Raw genomic sequence first — 27,040 nt, forward strand, 5'->3', positions numbered from 1 at the left:
CTCCTCCCACGGTAAATTAATCGTCAGTTTCTACATGCTCACATGCAAGAAAGCAGTATGTCACCATTCTAGACTATTTAGGCTGATACTGAGAGTTGTGTGTGTGTTTGGGGAAGTGGGGAGGGAGAGTGTCACAGCTTTCATGAAGTGCTAACTGCTGGAGAGGCAGCATCTGTCTTCCACAGGAACTGATCTGTCAGACTTTATCTTCACCACGGCTGCATACACTGTCCTCGGGAGTACCTGTGTCTGTCTGTGTGTGTGTGTGTGAGAGAGAGAAAGAGAAAGTGAGGCTTTGTGCAGTCAGAGTGTAATTAGAGGAAAGAGGGGCACGTGGACGGAGTGATTATGGATAAGGGTTAATGTGTTTGTGGCTGAGTCAGTGTGATGAACACAGTGCAGACACATTCCTGAACTTGCTTTGTTTATTCTGACAGAGGAAAGACATTTGACCATGCTGTAACTCCCCTGGTTGTATGCTTATATCAGAGGGCTTGCTCAGAAAAGCTCCCCTCATTTAGTGCCTCCAGTCATGTGGCCGTTAAAGATATATGGCACCAAGGCCACTGAGATGATACAAGGAGCAGGTAATGTTCCGTTTGGTCACTAATAAGATTTATGTGATGATGTGAAGCAACATTAGTAGAGTTAGTGATAAATTAAACTTTGCTGTTGCTGCAGTCCTCAAGATTTTAGTTCACCCTATGAATTTGAAATTCCAAATCAGGATTTTGAATTAAATCATGAAATAAGCCAAAATCTGCGTAAACGTCTCGCTCCTCTGTTAATTCTATTCACAGGACAGAAGCTGTACCTTACAGTAGAAAAAGTATCTTGAGTCAGCTGAAGCTGAACGCTGCCAGTGAACCTTGGCTTGTGCCAGAGCTCCCCTCTCCCCTTGTCAGGGCCAGGCATCCCTCTCTTCCTCATGACGTCGATGGAGGGGAAAGTTAGTAAGTGAGCTGATGGTGGCGGCTGGCAATAGGACAAGCAGGAAATGGCTCTCGTTTCCTTATTGCTCCAAACAGGATGTGGGCGTGTAAACTGTTGACATGGGATGCCCGGAGAGCTGGAGGGCTTGGCAAGAGCCCATGAGGAGGAGGAGGAGGAGGAGGAGGAGTAGCAGCAGAAGATGAAGGATGAGGACGGGAACAGAGAGGGAAACAGAGACATTCGTTTGCCTCAGAGAATGTTCACTGTTTGTCTTGTTGTGAGAGAAAAACAAGAGAAAGTGAAAGCGTCCTGGAGGTAAAAACCTCAAGCTGCCACAGATCTATCTTATTAGAAAACAACACCTTTGGATTCATTATGTCCCTTTGTCAGGTACACTAGCTAATTGTCAACCACTTGGACTTAACTAACACAGACTGTATATTGTTTTATAGCCTCCTAAGAAAAAGTGTAATGTAAAAGCTATTTAGGTGGGGAAACAGGAAAATGACTTCCATTGGGCTCTGTGTTGAGACTGGCTTCTTTGGCAGGGGGTACACTAAAGTAAACACGGCGGTCCATTTGCCCAGAGGGGTAGGGAAAAAACATCTGAAACATGGTCTAAGACTCTCAAAATCTGTCCCAAATTTGAGACTCATCAATGCCAGCAGCTTGGAGTAAGACGGGTTTCTTACTTCAGTGTTAAGCCTTTTTTCAAAGGCAGCAAAAACGCAACGCTTGTAATCCACATCCAAAAAGGAGTGAGCTCTTACTTATATCGGCCTCTTTTTCCTTCAAATTCTCACCTGTGAATGCTTCGAAAAATTCAGTGCCATAGGTGAAGAAAGGTGTTTTCATGGAACCCCACCTAACCACCACCTTTGGAAAGCTTTGACAAGTCTCTCCCTCCTCTCTCTCGTGTCCGGGGTGCAGGGGTGGGAGCCGATGCTAGCCGGCCTCCATGTCGGAAGGCCAAAGACTTACGGAAGGAGCGACGTCTTCAAAAGGAGCAGACCAGACATGGCGCTGACGGGGTCTCTTCCATTGTCTCTCCTACCCCACCCACTCCCACCCAGGCCAACCAACCCAAAAGCCTGGAAGATTTCATCAACGAGTCATTGCCTGCCAACTCTTCTCATTGCCTTGAGGTGAGTAGAAATGTAGAGCAGGTACTTCTTTTGCTCTTTTTATGTGGCTTGGAATAAACATTAGCCTATTGTAATGATTCCTATCGTTATGAAATCATTTAGTCGAGTTTTCTGTCTCTATAATGTTTTGATTCAGTTAGCCTGAAAGCTCTGTTTCATAGAGCCCTCTTCCCTAGCTCCGGTGACTTCACCATGTGTTTGTGTGCGCGGAGAGGATAGCTGGCCAGAGCAGAGTGGAAAAACCACCTCGTCCTAGTTCGAATTCAACTAAATGACAGGCACACCACACAAACTGGGACGCCTTACCCTGCTGATGACATTAAAACCACAGTTCCCAGCTCAGCCGGTGTGCGAGGACATGGAAATGAACTTTTGGCAGGGGGGAAGAACGATGTAGAAAGATCCCTGGCGAAGGCCTCAAGCTGAGGTTGGTAGAGTGACGTCATTCTTGGTCTTAACCAAGATTTGAGCCAGATGCAGAGATGAACCAGGCAGTGTCTGTCTCTTGTCTGTGTACCCCCTGAGACTAGACCAGCAAGACCCTCCTCCCAGTCAGCTCTTTTCACTTGGATTAATTTGTCCGCCTGCAATTATCATTCAATTTCACTAAGTGGGCATGAACACAAGGTCATCCTTTGCAAAGGAAGGTTAATTATTTGTTTTACCAGCCAGATAATAGAGAGATGCCTCTATTTGACCCATTTAGCTGATTATTACATGTGGCCAGGCAGCAACAGATTTGTGACTAATGGACAATTTGGATGATAAGCAATTCAGATAATCTGTCTGATGCTGAGTCTTTTTTTAGAAATAAGTATAGACAGGAAATGAAAACAGAAATTTGGTGACTAAGCATCTCTTTGCTTTGATACTATCACAGGCTCACCTTTGCTTACTGTGAAACTGCTCAGTTGACGTTTCTCTCTGGCATCTGTGACCTTGGAGGAGCTTGATATTCCTTTTGAAGTTCTAAATGCAAAGCAAGGAGATAAGTCACAGTGACAGGGAAGACTAGCTCAGAAGACTGTGCACTCCATTAGTTTCCTGACCTTGCCTGTAATGCCGCTGCGGTTCCATTGGCCACCACCAGGGGTCAGTGTGAGAGCGTGATTCAGAGCCCCCCAGGCGCCTCAGGAAAGTGTGGAACTGTTCGCCTAACTATTCCCCTCCAGAGCCTTGTCAACTCCCTCCACTTTCCTCACAGCATTTTTGTCTAAATCTCATATTGCTGACACACAGTGGCTCAGCAATCAGTTCTGTTCTATTACTTTATATGGCTAACTGTTAGGCCTTGAAGATCCAGGTTCAGAGCAGCATATCTTTGAGTTAAGGCTTTGAAAAACAATGATCTTTCATTTTAATTAAAGTCAAACAAAAGCCCCTGGTATTATGTGGCTTTATTTGAACGTCTTTAAAGCGGTCAAGTATCTGACTGCTGGTCTTACTTTTCAAGACTGTTATGAAAATTGCTAAAATTTCATTTCCATGCCGTCCACTATTTGCCACAGTGTTGGTTCACCAAAAGGATTTTAGCCTATCAAAATATATCTCTAGATTTAGAACAAAATTAAAAAGGCTGGACTTCAGCATTGTCCTTTTATGTCAGAGGCCCAACGTCTCTGTTTGACTAAACGATGTTGATGCCAAGTGGTCATATGAGAGAAACCCACTAAGGTCCAACTCAAACACACCCCAGGTTCAATTCCTCTATGCTGTCTGTTCAGGGGATTCATGTGGCACAGCCTCTGTGGCCAACAAAAGCCCCCAAACGACGAGACGGTTAATTGCATGGGGCCAGAGGACGTGGAAGTTGAATTCTGTGTGATGGTGTTCTTATAAAGCAAGCATCTGTCACGTGTATGTATGGATTGTATAGATTTGGTCTGGCCCAAATGCAGACACGCAACAATCATCAAAAAATAGCAATAAGTTAACAGAAATATTAAAGAGCAACAGAAGGAGTAAAGAAGACTTGAAAAGCTGATGAGTTTATGAAGTTTCCTGCTCATTCAGATTCCTGTTTGGTACGATCAGGATCAAGAGAATACCTTCAGTCTCCGGTGACGTGGTGAAGCACTGTAAATAGGCTTATATTTACTATTTAAATACTAAATAGAAATTACAGAGGCTAATGCTTATTTCTTCTTTTTTAGGACCTCTCCAAGTACTTATGCGCTTTCTGTCACATTAATGCTTGTTACATTCTTTGTGATTTTGAGTGGCACCTGCCATTATTGTGTCACTACGGAGATACACATAACACACCCTGTTTGTATCATTTTTGTTTTTCCCGTCGAGCTACAGCTATGGTGAACAATAGCTGTCGTTGATGGAACAATATCATCTGCTAAAGAAGAATAACAACTTGAAATTGGAAACTTTTCCATTTTATTTGTAAAAAGTTGCAAAATCATAACAGTCGAGTCGCCCAGCCCCGAAAAGGGTGTGTTTGTGTCTCTCTCCTTTCACACTCTTTTCACACTTTTTCTCTCTTTGATTTGTGATAATATCTCCCTTTTTAAGGATTTGAATCACTACTTACGTTTTCACCAGTACCTTTTCCATTTTGACGTTAACCTTTGTCTGACCATATTCTTTTTGAAGGTGAGGCTAGTGCGCTCCAGTCCCCCTAGCCCGCAGTTCAAAGCCTCTTTCGACGCCTCCTACCAGGTGTACAAACTCTACCAGATGGCCATTCACAAGGACCCTCATGACAAACCCTCCGAGAGCCAGGTCAGAGGGTGGGGGGCATAGGTCAACCTGCTCTAGGGGTACCCAGGGAGGGAGGCAGAGGGTCGACAAGTTTGGGTACCTACAGACGCATCAAAAGAATTTCATCTTGCTCTGATCTTTCCTATGAATATGTTATCTTGGTCCTTTACTGGATGTGATAACGTATTTGAAACAAATGCAAAGCAGGTAGTAGTTTTTTCAGAATGTCTGTTTATTAGTAATTCTTTTTTAATAACTGAGTAACTGAGTAAATCATTAAGTTTGTAGTCAGCATTATTTACATTTCTTATGTTTTTTTTGAAGGTCTTCACACTGCATGAGACTGAAACTGAAAATAGTAATTGATAACTAATTTCCATTTAAAATTTGCAACATCACTCTCTGGAGGTAGAAAGACAGTTGAGGCATCAAGAGTGGAAACCTAAATGTCTGTATGAATGCAAAAAAGGAATTAACGTGTTAGTATCAAAGAGAGCGTATGTGTATAGTGAGAGTCAAAGGGAGAGGAAATGGAGGGGAAAATGTTTCCATACGCCACGGTTGAGAGCAGTGTTTCTCCAGGTGTCTGAGTTGGCCCTCGGTCGGCCAGCTTGGTCATTAGTCTCGAGCTGTTTCAGTTTTTTTTTGGGGGGGGGGGTGCAGTTCGTCAGCTGAACCCTCTCGACCTTCACACATTTCCCTTGTATGTGCACCCCATCACCCTATCCTCAGTAGTTCCCCGTGTCTGAACTGGAATCTCACTTCAAGTTAGCATTAAACGGTGGTAATGAGATTTTAATTCACTTTGTGCGTGCAGTCTGCTCAACCTTGTTTACCTTTCTGGGAGGAATCTGTTGTGGTGAAGGAGTGTGTGTATATGTCTAGCTGAGATGATCCATTCAGACGCACTTTTGGATTTGGACACTGTGTTGAATCTTGAATTACCAACCCTCTCCTTGCGATCTGTGCTAAAAGCTGGGCAGTGCACTAGCCTCATCCTCAAGTTGCCTGACATCTTATTATTTTAACACTCAGTCTCCTGGAGTCATGTTGTTGTCTGGCATTCATGTGTCCTTTTTGCGCAACAATCTGATAAAATCACTAAATCAACTCCCAAACTCAGAACAGTCCTGCTGTGTTACCAGCTTGCCTCGAGGGCTAGGAGACTGATGTGAAGCCTAAGATGCCAAAGCACTTGTATAACACTGTTTAATACCTTTTATTGTTGAATCCTGCATTGTTCATTCCTCCAAAGCACCCATTCTTTCGCTTCTTCTTCTTCTTCTTTTTTTTTTTTTTTTTTTGTTGAAAAATTCACTTCTTAACTATTCATCCTCCTTGTATTCATTCATTGTCAACCCTTATAAACCTCCTTCCACCATATTGCTCCTTCCCCTCCACACCCTGTGCTTGAAGGTGAGGCTAGTGCCGGTCAACTTTGAGGACCCTCAGTTCACAGCGTCCTATCAGCAGTCGGTGGCGCTGTACGCCAGCTACCAGATGGCCATTCATGGTGATGCCCCCAGCGAATGTAGTGAGAGTGAGGTACTGCATGATTATTATTCTGCACCTACTCTAGGACACTACTGCATATGCTTGTTCCAGCTTCTTGCTGATTTTCTCCATGTTCTGTCATTTTTGGTGAAACTGCTTTGTATTTTAGACAACAAGCTCTTTACAGGCATCACCTTGAACATTTTTCATCATTTTCTGGGATTTTGTAGACTAGATGAATAATGGAGGCTTTGTTGAAATAACTGACAGGTTTATTGATACTGAAAACAATCACTAGTTGGGGCCCAAATGAAAATGAATTTCCTTGTTAATTGTTGAAGTCACGGTCTTTGCTCATGGGGTAGACATGGGATAAACTGAGTGTGACCTTCATTGGTCCTCGATGAATTATAATTATAACAATTATAATGACTAACGTGTTTTTTTCTGGATGTCATTATTGCGTAAGCCGTAAATGTGAACTCTATTAAAGAAAGAGAGAGAAAGTTCAGTAGTTTATGCAGTGAATGAGGTGTATTGTCCAATGATGAATAGGAAACTGAAACAGTTTAAAAATGGATTTAAATCATGCAATAAACTATATTGTAAAGCATATATATATATACACGCACACCTCTGTTTCTCCTCTTTATATATAAATAAAAAGAGAAAATAAGGTCTAGTCAGGATGCAGAACTGCTGGACGTTCTCACTAACCTGAGAGGGCCTTTTGTCCCTCAGGGCTGGAAAAACAACCTCCTCCTCCACCCTCCTGCCAGCAGGTCTCGGTAAATTACTGAGTTCTCCAGCTTGTAAAAGTAAGGTAATTAATAAATAATAAAAGCTGTCAGATTGGGCAGACTCTGGCAGATTCTTTCCTACTGCCATAACACTAGCTCTGTTAAAGGGAAAGTGTGTTTGTGTGTGTTTGTGAGCACAGCTTCAGCTCGGGTTTAGAACTGTACTGGATATCTGGTGGGTTCGAGCACTAGAGGAATGCTATCTAAAAAAAAAAAAAAAAACCCAAATAAAATGATGTGTAGCTGCCTGTTGTGTTGCCAGAAAATGAAGTTCTCTTTTCATTGATGGATTTCATAGGTTAAAAACTGACTGAATGCAGTGTTGTGTAAAAGCACAGAATGAATTACGGCTGTGTTAATTACTATTTGAAGTGAGCCCATTCATTGTAATTCACCTTGACATCTCTACCTTAGGGAGGACTATAAGGAAATGAATGAACAACACTATATATTCATTTTTTTTATCTAAGGTCATAATATGTACAATTCATACATTCACACATTTTCTGTGCCACATGGAGATATTCAGTAGTATCAAACCATTTCATATCTCCATAAATAAGCTCTTCTGTCGTATCACGTTAATACCAGATCTGGAGATGCCATGTTGTCCCCTCCTTGGTTTGTCTCCTCCCCCTGCAGTCAATCTATACATGGTCATTGCTAATTGTTCCCACTCACACAAATTAGATTTTATTACATTCCGCTTCGTTTGACTCACTACTTTGACAACCGTTCCTGAGCCCTCAGTACTGAACTCTACTGATTTTATTTTCTTGCCCGTCAAGCTCCCGGTTAACTCGCCCGTGCTCTTCCCAGAAGCTCGGAGCCCCCCCATTGTCCCGTGGCATTCATAAAGGAATGGGAAACACATTGTTGATGTGGTGATGGCACATTTTGGTGCCATGCCATCATGTGCCTGCTGCTGCTACTTCGGAAGTTAGTTATTTAGTATTTGCGGAGGTATTTATTAATCCATTAAAGTATTACCTAGGGACAGAACATGGAATACCGTCAGCCTGGCTCAGAGCCAGGTGATAGGAGAGATTGTTTGTGTGTGTGTGTGTGTGTGTGTGTGTGTGCAAGTTGAATTACCCTGCAAAAATTGTACTACCATTAGACAGTATGATGTCCTAGAGGGGAATGGCTTTGTTTGTTTAAGGATGTATGCATTTCCTGTCATACCATGACTGGAAGAGAGCCAGACATTATTCCTTCCTCATCCAATCATGGTTTCCTGACAGAGTTGATGCACACAAACACACACACACATACACACTCTGTAACTCACACTTACTGGTCTTAACTGTTGTGCTGAGCCGTGACTCTGAGTTCCTGCACATGTGGCATTCATTTTGAGGAAAACAAATCCTGTTAAATCTGTATTTACTCTTCTTGATGGCCAGGACCTTAACAAAGACACATGAAAATAGAGGAAAAAAGTATATGGAAAATCTGTGAAATGGCAATAAAATTTATCAGAACTGGAATAAATGAATGGGGAAAATAGCATTTGGCTCAGATTAGTTTAAAGCCATTAGCAACATCGTTATTCACAATAAGAAATTCAATAAAATATTCTATAAGCAGCTTGTTTACCATTGTAGACCCACTCCCTTTTATGTCACAGTTCAGTGCATCAGTGTTTTTTTTTTTTTTTCCTAAACCTACTGGTCTGGAGCTCCTCTGCTGCACACACTGACATGAACAGTGATCCAGTTAGGAGAGAAAGAGACCATATGTAGGTTTTTATTGCTTTTTTATTTCAGATTTTTTATTATCCAGGGACTATGTTGGTCAAATAAGTACAGCAATTTAAGCGCACAATGATGAGAGGTATAAGTAGCAATTAGGCCTCTGCAGATGCGTGTGTTTATATGTACTGTAGGTGTTTGAGTGAAGACACAACAGCTTGTGTGTGTGTGTGTGTTTGAGACGTCTGTTTGCCCTCCTAATCGTACACAGATGAGTGTTTACTATAGGAAAGGGAGAGTTGGAGAGGAAGTGATGGACTCCATGTGTTGTGGATGAGAACGTTCCAGAAGGTACTGTGGACACGGCTCTATTTGCAGACATATGTGTTGCTGTATTAGAGTCGGAGAGCGAGAGGAAGCTGTGATCGTACTTGCGTGTTTCTTCCCCCCCTTGCTGTCTTCATGCCCGATTGACCGTACCTACACATTAGATTGTCCATCTCCTGCGGAGTCTGTGTCTGTGAATGAGTTTTGTCTATTTGTTTATGTGTCTGTGTCAGCCTGGCGGGGGCATGTGGTCTGTTGTTTGTCAGTGTCTAGTAAGGGGGGGTGGGGGGGTCATCCCTGCCAGGCTCCAGGAGAGCGGCCTCACCCAGCCAAGCACAGTGAAGCTGTGCTCCATGGTCCCGGTGAGTGCCTGGTAAAGTTGGAGGAGGAGGGACTGAGGAAGGGAGGTTCTTGGAGCTACTGAGCTACTGAAACTTATCATGACACACACAGCCAAGTATGCATTTGCATACATTATCAGGCTGCAGTGCATAAAGGTTCACACACTCACTCATCTGATCAATAAAACAGCATTTTACTTCAAGGTCAATTGGCGCTTCTCGGTTCCATACACACAGCAGCCGGTGTCGTAGCATGGCCTCTATAAATGATGTCATCTAATAACTGCAGCTGTTGTTCTGTTGGTAAACCATTTAGTTTTTTTTGTGGGTTTTAAACAAAAGTTTCATTTGTGCCCTTCAGCAGTATCGCATGTTGGGAGGCTTTGCTGTAGGTAATTTGTTGACTGGCAGTAGTCACTGCAAATTTAGGAGTGGAAAATTACAGTTTACTGGCACAGTTACACAGGTGGGGAATGTGATAAGCATTGTTTTACATGAGCAAAGATCAGTGTTGACTAAACGGATTTAGTAACTACAATCTGTACGTTGGTCATGGAAAGATTTGGACAAAATAAATACTATATATAGAATATATATGAGCACAGTTGCATGCAGTGAGCTGACATTATTTTTCTGCAGCTGGTGTGAGGTTGAATCGACGGTAAAGGCAGTGTGTTGCATCTCGTATGTGGCACTGCAGGGAGCACTGTTTGTGAGAATTTTATAGCTCACAACAACACCTTCCAGCAAGAACGTCATGCAATGTTTTTTTTTTTTTTAGTTCTGTTGTTTTTGAGGTCTGTACACTGGCTGTCTTCTTGTTTAGTCCTCCTATTTTATGAATTCACTTTTTTTTCTGACTGGAACATGACTAATATTTTGCAGATTCAGTCATTTTTATGACTAGAATCCAACTTGAGTGGGCGAGTTTGAAAGGCAGTGAGGACCGTTTGCTTCAGGCAAAGGTAAAATAGAAATGACAAATGACGTGCGTGCGTTGTTCTTTGACATTGGCTGTAGCAGACAAACCGAGAAACACACTTTTGGATGAGTTCAGGCCACTGGCAGGATTTTTTGAGTTGCACCTAAGCCAGGACTGTCCCACCGAGCGAACCGTGTCTTCTGCAGTCATCACTATTACTAGTTCTGCTTCACACAGACACACTCGTGCACAAACAGAGGATGTTGATGTGGTTGTGGGATTTCCAGTCTCTTTTAGAGCAAATTGATGGGTCTGGGTCTATACAGAGCTGCGGTATTTGCAAGATCGCTTGGATTCATCTATTTATTGATACTGTGAGAGAGAGAGTAAACCTCTTCCAAATCTCAGCAATCAAGACGGAAATGAATTCATAAGGGGCAGAGAAGCAATTAAGCCTATTGATTTTCATTAGCTTTGGTTTATCTTACATTTGTTAGGAAGTAATGCAAAGGATCGGATTAGACTAATATATTGGTTTGCCAATATACTGAGAAACACAGGCATTCGGATACAAATCTGTTAGTAGTCTGTTGATTATATGCTGTCAGTTACAACAATTAGACCACCAGCTAACCCGCCTTAAAGAATTTAATTAGCACGTTCAAATTGAGATTTGTAGTTTTCAAAATCCTGTATTTCAGACTGACTAAAACAATATTCCATGAAATTAGTGGTCTGAATCAATTTTATATAATAAACTGCCATTAAGAACCGCTTAAGTCGAACCATAGTTGGTGTCAGAGTTTGAAAGAAAACAAGAAAAAACACATTTTAACAGCAGCCATTTGTTACCGATGAGTGTCATTATGCAACCACTTATTTTATGAGCCGTTTTACAGAATTCATATCCCCTCCTTGTTTATTTAGTTCTGTCTGGAACCTCTTTGTCCCCTGTTCACGATGCTCTGGTGCTGTTGCAAACCCCTGTTCTGTTCCCACCAGACAGCAGAACTAAGTTTGAACATATCTGCAAATGAATAGCAAAGCTGGATTATAGCATTTCCCTGTGAAATATGAACTTGAAACTGTGGTGTGGTGTATGAGGGTGAGACAGACTGAGTAAACCAAAAGCTGTCAATCACTGCTCCACTGTGGCTGTGCTGGTACTGGTGCTGGTTTTGGCCCTAAGCATGGAAGCGTGCTCCGTTTATCCTCCAGTCCTGTAGGTCAGCTTGTCTGTAAACACACTGCTCTCAACCCTGGCGCTAAAAAAGAAGGAGTACAGGAAATAGTAGAGAGAATGGAAGAAAGATTTAATATTTCCATGGGCACAAAGTCCCCAAGTAATTGATATCTGATGTGTGCTTTAAAGTGCGTCCAGAGATGGGCTGTTTTGACATCGGCAATGCTGATTATTTAAGCTGTCACTGTGTCCTCCCTGGACTGTGAGCTTTAGATGATAGGCTAAATGTTTTCATTTGTGTAAATACAGTCTTCCTTTTTATGCCCCTTTGTGATGGGGGGAGGGCTGCATTTGATATGTGACACCTGACTGAGGAGAAAGCTTCGGGGTGGGTAAACTATATAGGACAGCAATGGAGATGTATATGGTTTTCATTTATGCCTTTTCAAAAGAGTCAGTGACCCAGAGAACTAACAGTTTTTCTCTCTGCTCCCCCCCCCCACCTCCCTCCACAGTTCCGGAGATTTCTCTGTGATTCACCACTAGAGGTATGTATTTCCTTTGGCCCGTTGACAGTTTAATAAAACCCCTTTTTAAAGTGTCTCTATTCATCCATATGTGCTACCTGCAATGATTTGCCCAGACCAAGATAAGGTCTTCCTGATGAAATTACTGTCATGGAGATTGTGATAATGATTTGAAAAATGTCCAGTGTTTCAGTATGGACTTCTTCATAAAATTCGCTCAAAAGGGGATAAATGTACACTAGTCCCCCCTCGTTCAGCACATACCTACCCAGGCACGATTGCTCTCTCTCTTCAAGAGTGCTCCAGCAGGATCGAGGGGGGGTTAAAGGATTCAGGAAGGGGGTTTTGTTTCATATTGGTGGGGTTTTAATTTAGCCCTGTCTAAGTGAAAGGGCTTATTGAGGGAGAAAAAACAGTTAAATGTGGTGTCCAGATTGTGTTGCGACGGAGTTGAACACAGGGCTGTCAGACCAGTCCTTTTCCTCTGGCCTTGACACAATGGGACATACCGCCGCTCCTCACTTTGTGTGGTGTGGTACAGATTACAGGCTGATTAGTGGGCATCAATTTGGCACCCAACAACAGATGTTAGCAAAAAGTAGTAATTATTTAGGCACCATGGTAAGTTTTTCTGGTGCCTGAATTAATAGAATGTTGCTAGTAATAGCAAATAGTTAGGATGTTGATGTAATAGTTAGGATGTTGATGTGATAGTTAGGATGCTGATGGCACCTGGAAGGTGATTCACGGTTAAGCTGTGCTATTCTCTGTGGTCACTGAGTAAGATGTAGATGCTGCCAGGCATCACTGAGGACTTAGCAGGCCTGGTGAGCTGCGGCCTTCAGAAACACCAGTGGACCTGTTGGGTCAGGACAATTACACCAGCAATTAGACCCAGGATGGGCACTTATAACAGCCACTTTAATAGGATTGAGGTCCAGGAGCACACACAAACTGACTGACACAGAGACACACACAAACACAGTCACTCTGTGTTGCCCTGTGGGCCCCCGCAGGTCGTCACTAATGAACATCATTAGTGTTTATAGGAAACAAGCTTTTATCACCTCGTCAAGGCTGGCGGCCAGGCACACTGAATTACACAGTTCTGCACACATACACACACGTGTGCGCACACATACTGTGGCACACTGCCTCACATATCTTCCTGCCGTCACTGTCCCTTACTCGAAGACTGGTGCAGGGGGTCTTCATTCGTTTGGCCTCCTCTCGCCCAACTTGTTTTTATTTCTTTCTCTGATCTCCCTCCCTGTCTTCTCCTGTCTCTCTCCAAATGCTCTCCATTTCAGAGTTATTATGCATGGCTTTCTGTGCTACCTCTGCGTGTTGGCCTCCATCTGTCTCCAATCAGAGTGCTATTAAAATACACACACAGACACTCACCACATGGACCTGCATACTGTGTGGTTCATCAGCTCGCATGTAAGCTTGCATTTATACAAATGTATGCAAACAGCACACTTACAAATCCAACTGCAGCTAATTGCGCAGGTTTGTCTGACTTGTTTGTTTGTTGCCGTGTTTCATTTCACTAAAATTGCAGAGTATTCATGCTTAAATTCAGAGGTAATTAACATCAGCTTTCATGGATTCCTCTTTTTTTCAATACATTTATGCACACAAACTGAAACATAAACACATCTGATAGGCACATTATTACGATGTGCAGCAGCCATGCAGGTGTCTGTCACTGCACTTGACCTTGGTGAGGTCTAAGTGGCATGTGCTGGAGAAACTCTAGGTTTTACAGGCTGGGTGGGGTTCGTGCACTCATTCTGTTTCAATTTATTTTTCTTTACAGCTTCCTAATGTGTCTAACCAAAGGGCAAACAATCAGTAACAGGCGTGTTTTCCAATTAGTCACTGAGTTTTTTATTGTCACACCTTGAAACCTTCTCTCTGTTGGTCCTTCTGTAATTTGATGTCTCTCTTTTTCTCCCTGAGAGGAAAAGATTGAGAATTTTATTTTATGTAACGAAGAGAAAAGAAACGGAGATACACATCAGCAGGGAACATACCGTAGTAGTGAACGCACGAGCCAAAAACAGAGAAGTCTACTGGCTGTAACAGCTCTGTAAATTAGTTAAGTAGTCAAGTAAATTTCACTTTGTCCTTTACAGCTTGGGAGAAATTAGTATTTTTGTAATGATGGGTTCTAATGGCGGGTGAGCTATGCTACACCTGCAGCCTGCTGGCAGGGCTTTGTTTGCTTGTGAATGAAAGACTGAGAGAGAGAGTTTAAAATGTGTTTGTTCAACATCTGTTGTTGGTCAGTGCTAGAATCAAGACCACATCATTGCTACAGGAGGTCAACTCAGCACCTAATGCGCAGAGATGAGGTCAGACAGAAATCACAAGTCATAACTTGGTAAACACAAACCCTTTTTGATTTGATTTCCACTCAAAAGCAATCAATAGCAACCCAGCAATCAATCGACTGAATGCACTATTTATCCACAACAACAGTAATACACGTGTCACAATTGAAATAAGAAAAGAATACGTTTTGATATTTCTTCAAAATAACTTGGTCTTATTGACCACATAATAATGGCTGATACATAAATGCATAATAAATAAAATGCAAGAAAACAAAGAAAAGTACAAATATGATAAATAAAAACACATGACGTGAAAATAAGTATGGGGAAGAAATTTGGGGGGGGCAAGAAGTTGTAAATGAAACCATGCTCATCCCAGATATATTGTGTAATTCACTGATTGTTGTGCGGAAAGCTATTTCCAAAATGTTCTCTTCAGCTAATATCTGTCACATCTAAAGTCTCTAAGCACATGCCAAGCATTTGTCCATGCTCTTCTTGGAAAAGAGTGTTCCCAAACAACTGCTTTGATCAGAAGCCTTTTGAGGCCTTTTTTGCCTTTGGAGTTTCATGTCATTGAATGTCAAAGTTAAAACATAGACAACAGGGCATCAGTGCACTGCAGAATGTGATGAGCACCTGTACATCTAACGTGTAAGTATGTAGCAAACTCTTATTGGCCACGAACTGGTCTACTGACTTGTTAGTGATGTCCCTTTAAAATGTTTGCAAAAGATATTGCAGGAAAAATAACATCATCAGCAATGAAGGACATTTTCATTTCACACATGAGATAAATAAATCCAAACTGGAATTAATTTGTTAGGCTTGCGGTTTATTGTTAGATGTTATGAGCATTATGACATCATGTCATCAATATTGTGCCCTTTGTACTAAGTTCTAATGAAGTTCTGTTTTCATTATACAATAACAAACAGTTTAAGTTAGTATACAATAGTGATCTCAAAGAAGGTATTTCATTATGGATACAACTGATATCTGAGCTGTTTATATATATATATATATATTGTATATTGTCATATACTAGGTTCCCATTTCTGACAGCTTTAAGAAACGAGTTCTGGTTCGGTCAAAGTCTACCCAACTCTCTGTAAGCAGGTTGAAACAAGCGTGCAGTGCACCAGCACCACCAGCACCGCCTCCCTGCTTTGTCAAGATAAGCTCACCGCTCACATGGCCCTGTGTTTAGACCATATGAGAGCGATTTGGGGCTGCAGGGGAAGCTCTGAGGTGGTTTGAAGTGTTCCAGAGAATGTTTAGATTGTTGTCACAGTGGCAAGGACACAACCATTTAGCTGTCGTCTGAGGTGACGCGCAGGTCACTCAGACAAGATCAGCCTTGAACAACTTATGAACTCATAAACAAACACACAAACTCAGACGGCGATTATTTCTATTGCGCTGGCGTTCACAACCATTTAATTGTTCTCAATCGTGTATGCTTGGGGTGAGGTAAGAAAAATCTCCCTTACACGCTCTTACACACACACCTTGCGCTCTTTCCTTTTACTTACAACTTTTAAATGACACAGAGGGGCCTCTGACAAAGCCTCTAGTGTTTTGGGGGGAACTAGTGCCAAGAAATAACTGGCTGCCTACTTACAAAGACAGACAGTTCCCCCAACCTCAGACACACAACACACACACAGAGTGCAGTGATTGCTCCAGATGTTGTGCCCATCAGCCTTCAACACCCTCAGGTCCAAAATACCTGTAATTTTTTTTTTTTTATTCTCCTTTTTGCCTGCCTGGCAGTCAGTCAGTCACATCTAATGTTTAGTAAACCCACATCATCTCTATCTCATATCATATGTCCTCTGATGTGGAGCAGCGTGTAGACAATTTAATCATCCCTTCCCACTCAACTGCCCACACACACACAAAAAAAGATAAATGGACTGTGGTATATACCTTGTGTCAGACAGCTAATCAGACCTAAGTGTTCAAGTGCCTGAGCAATATACAATTTTATTTTTACTAGCAGCTCTACTGAAGAAAACCTTACATGGTGCTAAGGTGGAATGTGGTGCCCCGTAGGTGATGTCCAGCCCTCTGGGGTCACAGAGCTGCAGGGAGTGTGTGTGGATGTGTACGTACCTTGTTTCTGTTTGGTCAGGTTTAATTTGGTCCGAGTGTTGGCCCAGTGGCGCGATGGATTAGCCAGCTAGCTCTCTCAGTGTTGTGATAACTAGCAGCGTCTGCGCTACCTAACTGGGTCCAGATGAATGTTGGTGAAGGAGAAGGATCCTGTTACTCGTGCACTGAAGAAAGACACACACACACATACACACAAACCAATACCCTGGCTTAATATGACTTTTAACCTTAACCCCAAGCCTACAGTCTTAAGCCTCTGTGAGAAAAGCAGTCAAGTGACTTGATTGAAAAACTCAGCATGCGGATCCCTATGAGAAACCCAATGTATGTCAAAGACTTAACTGTTTCATTAATGGGGTAGTCTCAAGCACGCGGGTGTGCACCTACACCCACATTCTTCCATGCCACATTGACAGAGCAGACGCAGACATATAGGAGAAAGCTTGGCAACACTCCACCACCGCCTGGTGAAATGGATTTCGCTCATGCAGGGCCTTTTATTAAAAAGTCCTCTCCTGGAGTGTTTCTGTGGCCAGCCCTCCCCCACCCCCAACCCCACCCTGCTCCTGCTCTCGCTCCACATTTGGGAGCCATTAGCGAGCTGAACTTGAGGCTACTGTACACCCCCACACATAATGCGTGAGGCCTGGCAGGGAAAATACTGGGTTATAATACACCATCATACAGGTGTGCGTGTGTGTAAGACAGAGAAAGAAGATCTGTGCAAGAAAGTAAAACCAAACCTATTAAATGCCACATTTTCATTCCACCGTGATTTATACATTTTACATTCAAGCTATATTGTACACGGGAGTATTACTATTGTTTTGACCAGTGACCACCTTCTCTTATGGTTTTCATCTCTTTCCCTCTCTCCAGGCAGAATATTCTCCAGATGGGCCCGAGATGGGCTATGGCTCCTTCCACCAGCAATACTGGCTGGACGGGCGCATCGTGGCAGTGGGGGTGATCGATATCCTGCCTACCAGTGTGTCCTCCGTGTACCTGTACTACCACCCAGACTTTGCCTCACTTTCTCTGGGCTCCTACTCTGCTCTCAGGTTGGTTGCCAGGACTCGGACCAGCCACGTCATGCTTTTTATGTTGTCATGAACACATGAGATGATGGTGGAGATGATTGGTTGCCCCCTTGGCATATCAGGGATGTGTTGGTGCTCATGTTTTGTAGAATCAGGACTATAGTTTTGTTGCTTCCTGTAACCAAGAGGCTGCAGCAATTTGCTCTGAGAGCTATAAAACATGACTTACATTACATCAGATATCCTTTAAAATGTAACCCAAAGGTACACAGTGCAAACTGTGATTTGGAGGACAGTAAAGCTTTAGCAATATCCAGATTATTTACAGTCAACATGTCTTAAAATGAATAGGATAATGATTTGTCCAATTCAACATGTAGATGGCCATTCCCTTTTGTTCCTCTCCCCTTTTCATTTCCTCACATTTGCCCTCCTCTTAACTCGCTCTCTCTCTATAACTCTTGATGTTTTTGCCTCCTCCCAAATTCTATCTTTCCTTAGAACTATATCATACAAGAGCCATAATACTGTAGATTTAGAAAAATACCTCTTTCTTCGCACTTGATTGGTTGAGGCAGCGCTCCGTTTGTGGTTCAGCTGACGACAGTTCTTTCTGCCAAGATGAAATAAGAGAACACACACATACACTACAGGCGCACATATCAGCCGTTTCCTGTAAAACTGTAACCCAATAATGTGAGAAAGGCTTTTTAAAATATTTCTGCGCAGATGTGGGAGACTGGGTGATCTCTGCTTCAAAGCTGGTGTGTACAGGTGTTGGTATGTGAGTTGCGAGTGTTCATTCATGTGTGTATGTGTAATCACATACTAAGTCAGCCCAGCAGTTAGGACAGACAGGCTCTGCTCATATATAGGGAACACCCTGGTCATCATAAGCACACAGTACTCCATCACTTATTATTTTAAGAGTCTGAGTCCAAGAGTAACACAGAGTGCTCGGTGTGTGGAGGAGGCCTTGGAAAAGGGAGCCAGCGGGACTAAAATCCTCCCGCTTGTTTACAGACACCAGAGCCCAGGCCTTTGATCAGGTGTGGACACTCCCTAGTCTGCTTGGCCGGGCTGACTCTGTCCAAGACTTACTGTACAGAATGCATGAACACACACACACACACACACACACACTTAAAAACTTGTGCAAACAGTCATTACATTAGATGGTGTTTCTTCTTCACAGCAAGCCCAACTGAGCTGTTCAACCATTACAAGTGCGCCGCTTTAAAAAAACAGTATTTGAAAAATCTTGGAGAAACCACATATAAAGTATGTAGCAGAACTGCACTTTTTCATAGCAACAAAATGTCACTGAAAAGTTATGGAAAAACAAGGAAGTGCTTCATTGGGAACTGTAATTTATCATCATCTGGAAAAAAACTGGTGTTGATTTTGGATTGTGTTACAGTTGCGGTTAAATGTGTATGTTAAGTATTACAAAAGTACAAAAACAAATACAGCACCGTGTGTATTTTGGGCCGTTTTAGTATACGTGTGATTCAGCAGTAGAAACAGGAGAGGGGGATGTTGAGGAATTTCTTGCAAGAGTGAGGCTCCTTTTGCCACAGGCTTGGAGGACAGGAGGAGGAGGAGAAGGAGGAGGAGAAGAAAGGCACATAATAAGGTGCCTGAGGCACAGTGTGTAGGAAACACAGCTGGTGTCCCAAGTGGGATCACTTTCTTATGGGGATGTCCTGATTATGTTGTGTTGCCACTGATCCTGATCCTGATCCTGATCCTGACCCAAGTCCCTAAATATCCAATCCATTACTATTTAATAGGCTACATCAAAACAAGTAAAACTCAGATTTTGGATTTGCTTTTAAAATATATATATAATGATGTTTTTCAGAATATTTTGTATAGTCTTGTGTGTAATGTTGAAGGAAAAGCTGTTGAAGTTCAAATGTTTAATGTTTCAAACAACAGGCCAACCCAAAGACACTCCACACACATGGCTTTCTTGGTGCCGTATGCTCTCGTACCATTGAATGACACGACAGGCGGCTGTTTGTTTATTTTGCGTGCTGTTCTTTTCACTTGCCTTTAACTCCCTCACAACTCTGTATGGTTCCAGTTTTTGAGGGATCCTGGTGGGGAATTTTTGACAGCTGCTTTGAGATTGGAAATGTATCAGGCTTCACATAATCAACATTGATCCATAAAAAAAAGGCCTGGTTTGGCCCAGTTCCTAAATCTGAATACTGGCCAGTGGGATCCCTTATTTCTTAAATTTTTTTCATACAGTACATGCATGCACTGTGTTATTTCAGGTTAATTATTTCAGTTAAATAAGCTCCTGTTTGCTTCCCATCACAGTTAGCTCCCTCTGCATTTTGTATATGGCTAATGAGTGCTACTCTTATAGTGTTTGGTAATGAAATGTTTCCTCATGCATGCAAGGCTGCAGTAAGCACCTTGTGGTATGCACTATTATGGACCCTTTGTGTCTGGTGTGTGTGTGTGTGTGTGCGCGTGTTTGTGTGTATGCACATCAGTATGAGGGAAGCTGTGCGGAGCAGAGGGCTTGATAATTGGCTTGTGCTGGAGTGTCAGATGGCTGAAGAGGGGATAATGGCGGACTCAAGCTGCTGCCATGGGGGTGGAGGTGGGGGTGTGAAGGCCTCAAGTGAACGGGGGGCGCAGGGCTTTTTTGTGAATGGGCCCCTCGCCTCTCTTGACCCCCCTCCCCCAATTCAGGCCTGCCGGGTGCTTTTGTGGAGAGGGGATGGGAACCCAGGAACCTGGCAGCAAGCGGGTGACCTTCTAACACCTCGCTCTCGCTGCCTCTCTTCTCCCTCCCTTTCTCTTTCTTGACCCTCCTCTTTTATATTCTCCTCCTGCTCTCCCTCTCTCCCTGTCTCTCCCCCTCCCCAACTTGGCCTGCTTTGTCCCGTGTCTTATTTTTCAGTGCATCTATTTTATTTTAAGGCCTCTTTCTCTCTCTCTTAAGTATTGTAAGAAAGGGAATTCTCCCCCTTCATTTAAGCGAGTGAAACACAGAGGGTGGAAGGAAGAGTGAAACAAAAAGGGAGAAGAAAGAGGAGCTGGAATTTAGTTATGGAATAGTGAAGGAAACAGCAGAGGGAACAGGGAAAATAGGCTTTTAGAAAAAGGACGCAATTAAGGAAGAAACTATTGGGTAAAGATAAAGCAGGCAAGACATTTACTGTATTTGAAGAAGCTCTATAAATCTCCCATGCACTAAATCTTTATTTTACACGCTCTGTTCTCACCACCTTCTTTTCTGCTCGAGGGCTCAATACAGATAGAGAGAAGACAGTTGTTTTTGTGTAATGAAATGAGACCAAGAAAAGCTGCCTTTTTGAGTGTGGGTGTTTACTTCCTCAGCTTAGGCACTGCTCCAGTCAGACCTGCTAGTGTGAATTTTATTTCTTAATGCACTCATTTATAAGGTTGTGATATACTGTCCTGTAAAAAACAAAGTTTCCTTCTATTGGTGGACATCAGGTACTCTGAAGTGTAATATCAATGAACATATTGTAAATTTTACTTTACTGCTTTACTTTTGTGGCTAATTGTTTTCAGTGATGGAAACCACCTCCAAACTGTTGATCAGCTCTGGTGTGTCATGTGTTTGGCTGTCCCTTCAGTCTACAAAGTCTGTGTAGTCATGCACACACATGCAGTCACACATTTTTTGTTAAAAGACAATGCAAATTACCCAGCATCAATTGTCATAATCGTGCACTCGAAAGAATATTTCCCATGCCACTGTGTCAGTTGCAAACATGATCATTTACCATCTGAAATTTCAAACGTGGATCAACTGAAAGAGAGAAAGTAGTGCTGTGGTGAGCCATAATCGTAAGAAGCAATAACACCAAAGTGCATGCATATGTGCTGTTTCTGAAAGCCTTTTCTTTACAGTACCTCTCTGAAAAGCTGTGTCTGTGTGTTTCCTGCTGCAGGGAGATCGCTTTCACCAAGCAGCTGCAGAAACAGTCCCCCAAGCTGTCATACTACTACCTGGGCTTTTACATTCACTCCTGTCCCAAGATGCGGTATAAGGTATGCATCGTCTCACAACGACACAATTCTCATGCTTTTCACCAACAGCATCTCCACATGAATAACTCAAATGACTCGAATGCTTCATACATGTGTTACACGTGTATTCCCGACACTGTAAATGCAGTATCACATAGACCATGCAAACCTTTGATGTAATACATTGCTTTGCCTATACATCATCTGTCTTGTCCCTTGACTAACCTGATTAAAACACTGCTAAATTTGTGTTCCTCTTCTCTTTCTTAAACTTTTAATTTCGAGTGTGAGTGTGCAAGTGTGAATTTTTGCCCTGCGCCCTGAAGCCCTGAGCCTGTTTCACATGAGCCATGTTTGGTATTTTAATGTTTCTCACTGAGCCTCATTTCCACAACCTCTCTCCGTGCATGAGAGATGGTCGAGTTGTCTGTCCTGTACCGTACCGTGTGGAGGTCAGCTGCTTTATGAGCATATCAGGATGAAGTGGCAGTGTCAGTTTCAAGAAATGCGTTGATCCCTCTCCTACAGTACATATACATCTCTTCCCTGAACTGGTCCTTGCCTCTCAGGCCTGTAACCAAAGTGGTTTGTTCATCTGATTACTTTTGCATAATGTAGGTTTCTGTCTTCCTGAGAGGTGTTTAATGTCCCATCTGCCTAGTTATAAAGGAAAAGGAAGACCAGCCCCCGTTGTTTTCCTCTTCTTCTACTTTTGTTATTATAGGTGCAAAGGCCTCGACAGGCGCCTACCTGTGGGTTTCTCTCTTATTTCCACATGAATGCTGGCATCTGCTTTTCTTTTTCATGTATAACAGTTTGGAATTTTGCTGATTTATGCACAGTGTGTCAGAGAGGATAAAAACAATGAAAAATGCATTTGATGGAGAAAATACCAGGACATACATAGACAGTGAGTGTGAAAGAAAAAAGGGATAGAGGAGAGGTTCAGACAAGGAAGATAGCATGAGGCTGCGGAAGACACTCAAGGTTGGGAGGAAGGTCACACTGGTGACAGTAACTGTAACTCAGCAGCAAGAGGTGTGTGGCACACATGCACAGATATATATGCATATTTTTTTGCACAAGTGCAGTTGATATGTTGTGGAAATAAATGCATAATGTATTTGCGCGCACATGCACATAGGAGTCACTACGAACAAACATGTTCACACTCACACCAAACAAAACTTAAAGATCTATAGCTTCAGGACGATGGTGAAAGAAAGCAGCCTTTCCAAGTCCATTAGTTCAGCCAAGATTTACTATTCATCCCTCCTTTCTCTCATTCACCTACTAATTCTTCTGTTTTTCCGTCATTTCATTCAGATGTTCCCAGAGCTCGTTCTTGTCCATGGGAGACTGATGTCTTGTTGGGGATTATGGCAAAGTGCCACATCTTTTTATCCATTTACATCTTGTTTTGTGGTTTGCATAGCGCTTTGCCCATTTTCTCACTTTGGGAGGCTGTGTATGGAATGCATGTGAGTGTGTTTGCTCTGTTTATGTGTCTGTGTGTTGAATCCTGATCACGCTGTTTGTCTGAGAGTGCTGTTACCACAGCACCAAACCCCCCCTGCAATGGTATTTACTCCCCCAACCCCCATATCTGCTCTTGTGTGTTTGCCATCGTAGTGTCTTGTTCACAACCTCCCCACTTCTTCCTATTTTACCCTCGGGGAGGAACACAGAACAAGGGTGAGAAGGTTGCCCAGTTCCCACCTTTAGGCTCTCACACTCCCACAGAAGCACACCCGCGCTCAAACACACTCTCAGCACATGCACAGTGTCTCCCTCCATTGTCTGATTTGCATATGAGCCCAAGTAGTTCATTAATGCACAGACATACTGTGGAATTGTTCAGGTCTCTCAGATGGGGAGCTCCTAAACTCTGCTGTTAATGTGCTGGATGTTAACTGGTTTTTGGATCTCAGTCCTGCTGCTTGCCTCTTTAGGGACCAAAACACCAGCACTTGAACCCTGCTGGACACCACTCAAACCCCTTGAACACCACTCCCTCTCTCCATTTTACCCACCTACCCCCTCCTTTCCCCTTGCCACTTCTTCAGGGAACTGTGTACCCATCACTCTCTGAGACTACGTTCACATTAATGTTGATGCATTTAAAAACACATTTCTGCCCCTCCATGTGGGCCCTCTGTGCACGCTAAGATACATATAGATAGATGCTCTTTACACCCAAACTCTGAGCTCTTTGTAAGCGTTTGAAAACTATGACCATAAAAGCACTTAGATAATGTAAAGCAAATATGAAGAGGGCTGATGTATGATTGCCCGTTTGTAAACCCTTCAAAATCACAGCTGACATACAGTTTGTCACTCAACTTGACAAAATCAGTGCAGGACAAACCCCCAGTTACCTTCAACTCCACATTATTGTTGTTTTGTGCTCTGTATGGTCTTCTGTAGCTTTTGACCCTCGACCAAATCAGTATGTTTTACAATGAGTTCCCTCAATATCATTAATGCCTCTATTATTTTCTGCCATTATACAAAATATGACATTTAGAATTTATTCAGTTGTAATTTGGACGACACGGTTCTAGAGAAAATGCTAAAAAAAAACAAAAAAAAACACAATGTGTAAAAAGTAAACTTTCATCTTGAAAACTGATTCTAAGTAATTATTAGATGCAATTAATGTGGTTGACATCACCTGAATTTCAGTGGACTCAACATGCTGAGACGAATACTAAAAACAATGTGAGACGAGTTTCCTCTCTGTGGAATTTCACACGATTGTTCATACAGTGCTCTCATTCCCTGAGGAGCAATAGAGGTGCAATTATTAATGTAACTGACACCAGCAGCGTTGTGAAAGGCTTTTTATGGTGTTATACTGTTCATAGAGTCTTTAAAAGTAGTATCGAGGTAACTTTTTCTAAAGTCTCTACCTGAGCTGCTCTTTTACCTGTCCTGTCCCCTCATGTCCTCCTGCAGCATCTGTGTTCAGGATTTGGCTGTAGCTAAGGGTGGACTCACTCTTGTGTTTCATTTTGAAGTATTCCTGATTTCTGACTTGGGAGGAAAATCCTTGCTGCCAGGTCACAGAAGACTTGGAGTCCAGCCAGGAACAGGGGGCTGCCTGGCCAGTGTCAGGCCCTCTCTTTTGTTCTCAAAGCTGGGACGGAGCGTCCCACCGAGCCTTGCTGGTTTGGCTGGTTGGTTCAGGACTAGACGTGACATCCTGCCCCTGGCTCCTGTCCCTGGTCCTTTGGCCCTCCCTGGCTCTCTGATGTTGAGCTGTAGGGAGCAGAAGGTGAAGCTGTTGGAGGCTAAATGAGACCAAAGGTCTTGGCCCTTCTGCCACTTTTCTTCTTTTCACATTGCCTCTCATGTCTAGCTAAAAATCATCTGAATTAACAGCTCTCGTGACTCGAGACAGAGCAGCTGGCCCTTAGATTCTCTGGCTCGTTGATATTAGCCTGGAATGTCATACAGCATATTTGTAGATTGTTTGGATGATCTGTGGTCAAATGTGAACAACACTGAAAGTGTCCTGCAGAGTATGCCCTGGTGAGAGAGCCCTCACACATTTCTTGGGGCTTCTGTAGGAAAAAAAAAAGCCTGTCACTACACGCCAGTCAAATTCTGGCACCATCAAGACATTTTGCGATAGGCCCGTATCTAGAAGCAGCCATAGTCCCTGAGGTTGAGTTCAACTCTTGACATGATTTGCATTAACATGTTTGGCTGCGTTACCCTGCACTTGCACTCGCGCGTTTTTTTCTCATCTGTTTTACTCCTCCAGTAACCCCACCATCCAGCTTCAGCTTTCATCCTAGCTTTCATTTGATAAATTTCCACTTTTTGTTTTGGAAAGAACAAAGAGTAAAAAAGCCATGCCATGCTGTAGTGATTTTCCATTTCTGTGCAGAAGTGTGTGTATGCATGAGCACTCGTCTGTGTCGCTTATTTTTAAGTACTGAATAAGCAGACTTTGATGATAACAAACGAGGCGGTCATCCACTTGGCTTTACCAATCTGCACTACCTGGTTTTAACAGATCAAGCACTTTTCAAGTGTAGCATACGCGCCCATACCCACACACACACACGTACAGAACACACAGACAGAGTACCCGGTTGTACCCAGTTGGTGAGGGAGTGAGAGAGTTACATGAAGTGGCTCTTACTCTTGTTATTATTGTTCACTGTGAAAGAATGTCTCGTTCTGAGCCCAGGAAACCATTACATTTTCCACAGAGAAGAAGAAAGACGGAGCAAGCAAAATGAGTGAAAGGTGGAGGAAGAGGACAGATGGAGTGAAAAAAGGAGTGACAAAATGTGTGCCAAATGAGAAAAGGAGGCAAGATGAAAAGGATTATTCGTTTCCAGGCGGTACTTCACTGACTTTTTAAGAGCCCTTTCGCGGCAGCTGCACCTCCGTTCCCTTTCAGCCCAACTCCTCCTCGCCCACAAACAACAAACACTGTCAGAGAGCCGGTCAGTTCTCTAGCAACAGCCAGCAGTTTTCCACATGGCCAAAGCTTTTGAATTCAGTGGACCTGAAATGAATCCATCCAGGTGTCAGCCACTGTTTGGAAGGAGTATGTTAGGTCTGATGAAAGAATCTGATGTTGGTTTCAGTCAGTTGCTGCTATGCTAATGTCTGCCTCAATCAGTGTGTGCCTGCAGGCTTCTCTGTCACCTGCTGCATGAGCTTAGTTCATCATCAATTAGATGTGACAAAGTGCCTCCCAGCTCCGGCATGTACAACAGACATCATTTTCTCAGGATACAAATGCATACCTGCACACTGTTTTTAAAGTTGAGCAGTGATCAATACTTTGTTCAATCAAACCAACCCTGTGAGCTGGACCAAATATAAAAACAACACTCCTCTTTCTGATTCATTGCATTACCATTAAAAAAAGCAGTGATGTAATATAATGAATCTCTCCCTCAAACAACCCATCTCCTCTCCAGGTACGCAGTTGCAGGTTACGACATGCTGAAAGGCTCCGGGCCACAGCTATCAGGACTCTGCATGCATGCTATTTTCACTCAAGGGGCCCATTCAGACAGTATGTTATGTGTATGTGTGTGACCTCACATTCTGTGTGTCACTTGTTGTACATCTGGGCAGATTAAGAGTGACAGTGAGTGAGTTTGAGGCATCTAGAGGTGGGTGTTTTCCCAGAGGGGCCCCTATCCCTGTGTACCATGCTATACCGTGCTTCAATGCACTGCTTTTTTTTTTTTTTTACATGTTGGCTTTGTTAATGATGGCATTCATTTCTTGTGTATTGTTTATGACATAAGCTTTATAACCCTTAGATGGATTTTGCCATGTTGTATTTAAAGATTTTACATTGAACAGGGGCGTTAATGTGGATCTTTGGGTTTTTTTTTTTTTTGCTTCACAGGCCGTACAGGTCCAGGCACAGTACAGCTACCCCTTTTTTCCTCTTTCTGTCCC

General features: G+C 42.9%; 1 protein-coding gene across 4 annotated transcripts in view; it reads left to right on the forward strand.

Moving 5' to 3' along the window:
* The window catches only part of LOC139210675 (arginyl-tRNA--protein transferase 1), a 51,153-nt gene that overhangs the window by 6,600 nt on the left and 17,513 nt on the right, over positions 1–27,040 (forward strand). For 2 of the 4 annotated variants that reach the window (XM_070840772.1, XM_070840774.1), the window contains exons 6-10: positions 1,864–2,078; positions 4,683–4,811; positions 12,067–12,099; positions 17,418–17,599; positions 21,523–21,622. In XM_070840772.1, coding sequence (XP_070696873.1) covers positions 1,864–2,078; positions 4,683–4,811; positions 12,067–12,099; positions 17,418–17,599; positions 21,523–21,622 — 659 coding nt within the window. Of the gene's footprint in view, positions 1–1,863; positions 2,079–4,682; positions 4,812–6,206; positions 6,336–12,066; positions 12,100–17,417; positions 17,600–21,522; positions 21,623–27,040 lie in introns of all 4 variants that reach the window. The other 2 variants (XM_070840775.1, XM_070840773.1) reach the window with 2 other exon arrangements.

This window comes from Pempheris klunzingeri, chromosome 12, assembly GCF_042242105.1.
Source record: "Pempheris klunzingeri isolate RE-2024b chromosome 12, fPemKlu1.hap1, whole genome shotgun sequence".
NCBI classification, from domain to species: domain Eukaryota; kingdom Metazoa; phylum Chordata; class Actinopteri; order Acropomatiformes; family Pempheridae; genus Pempheris; species Pempheris klunzingeri.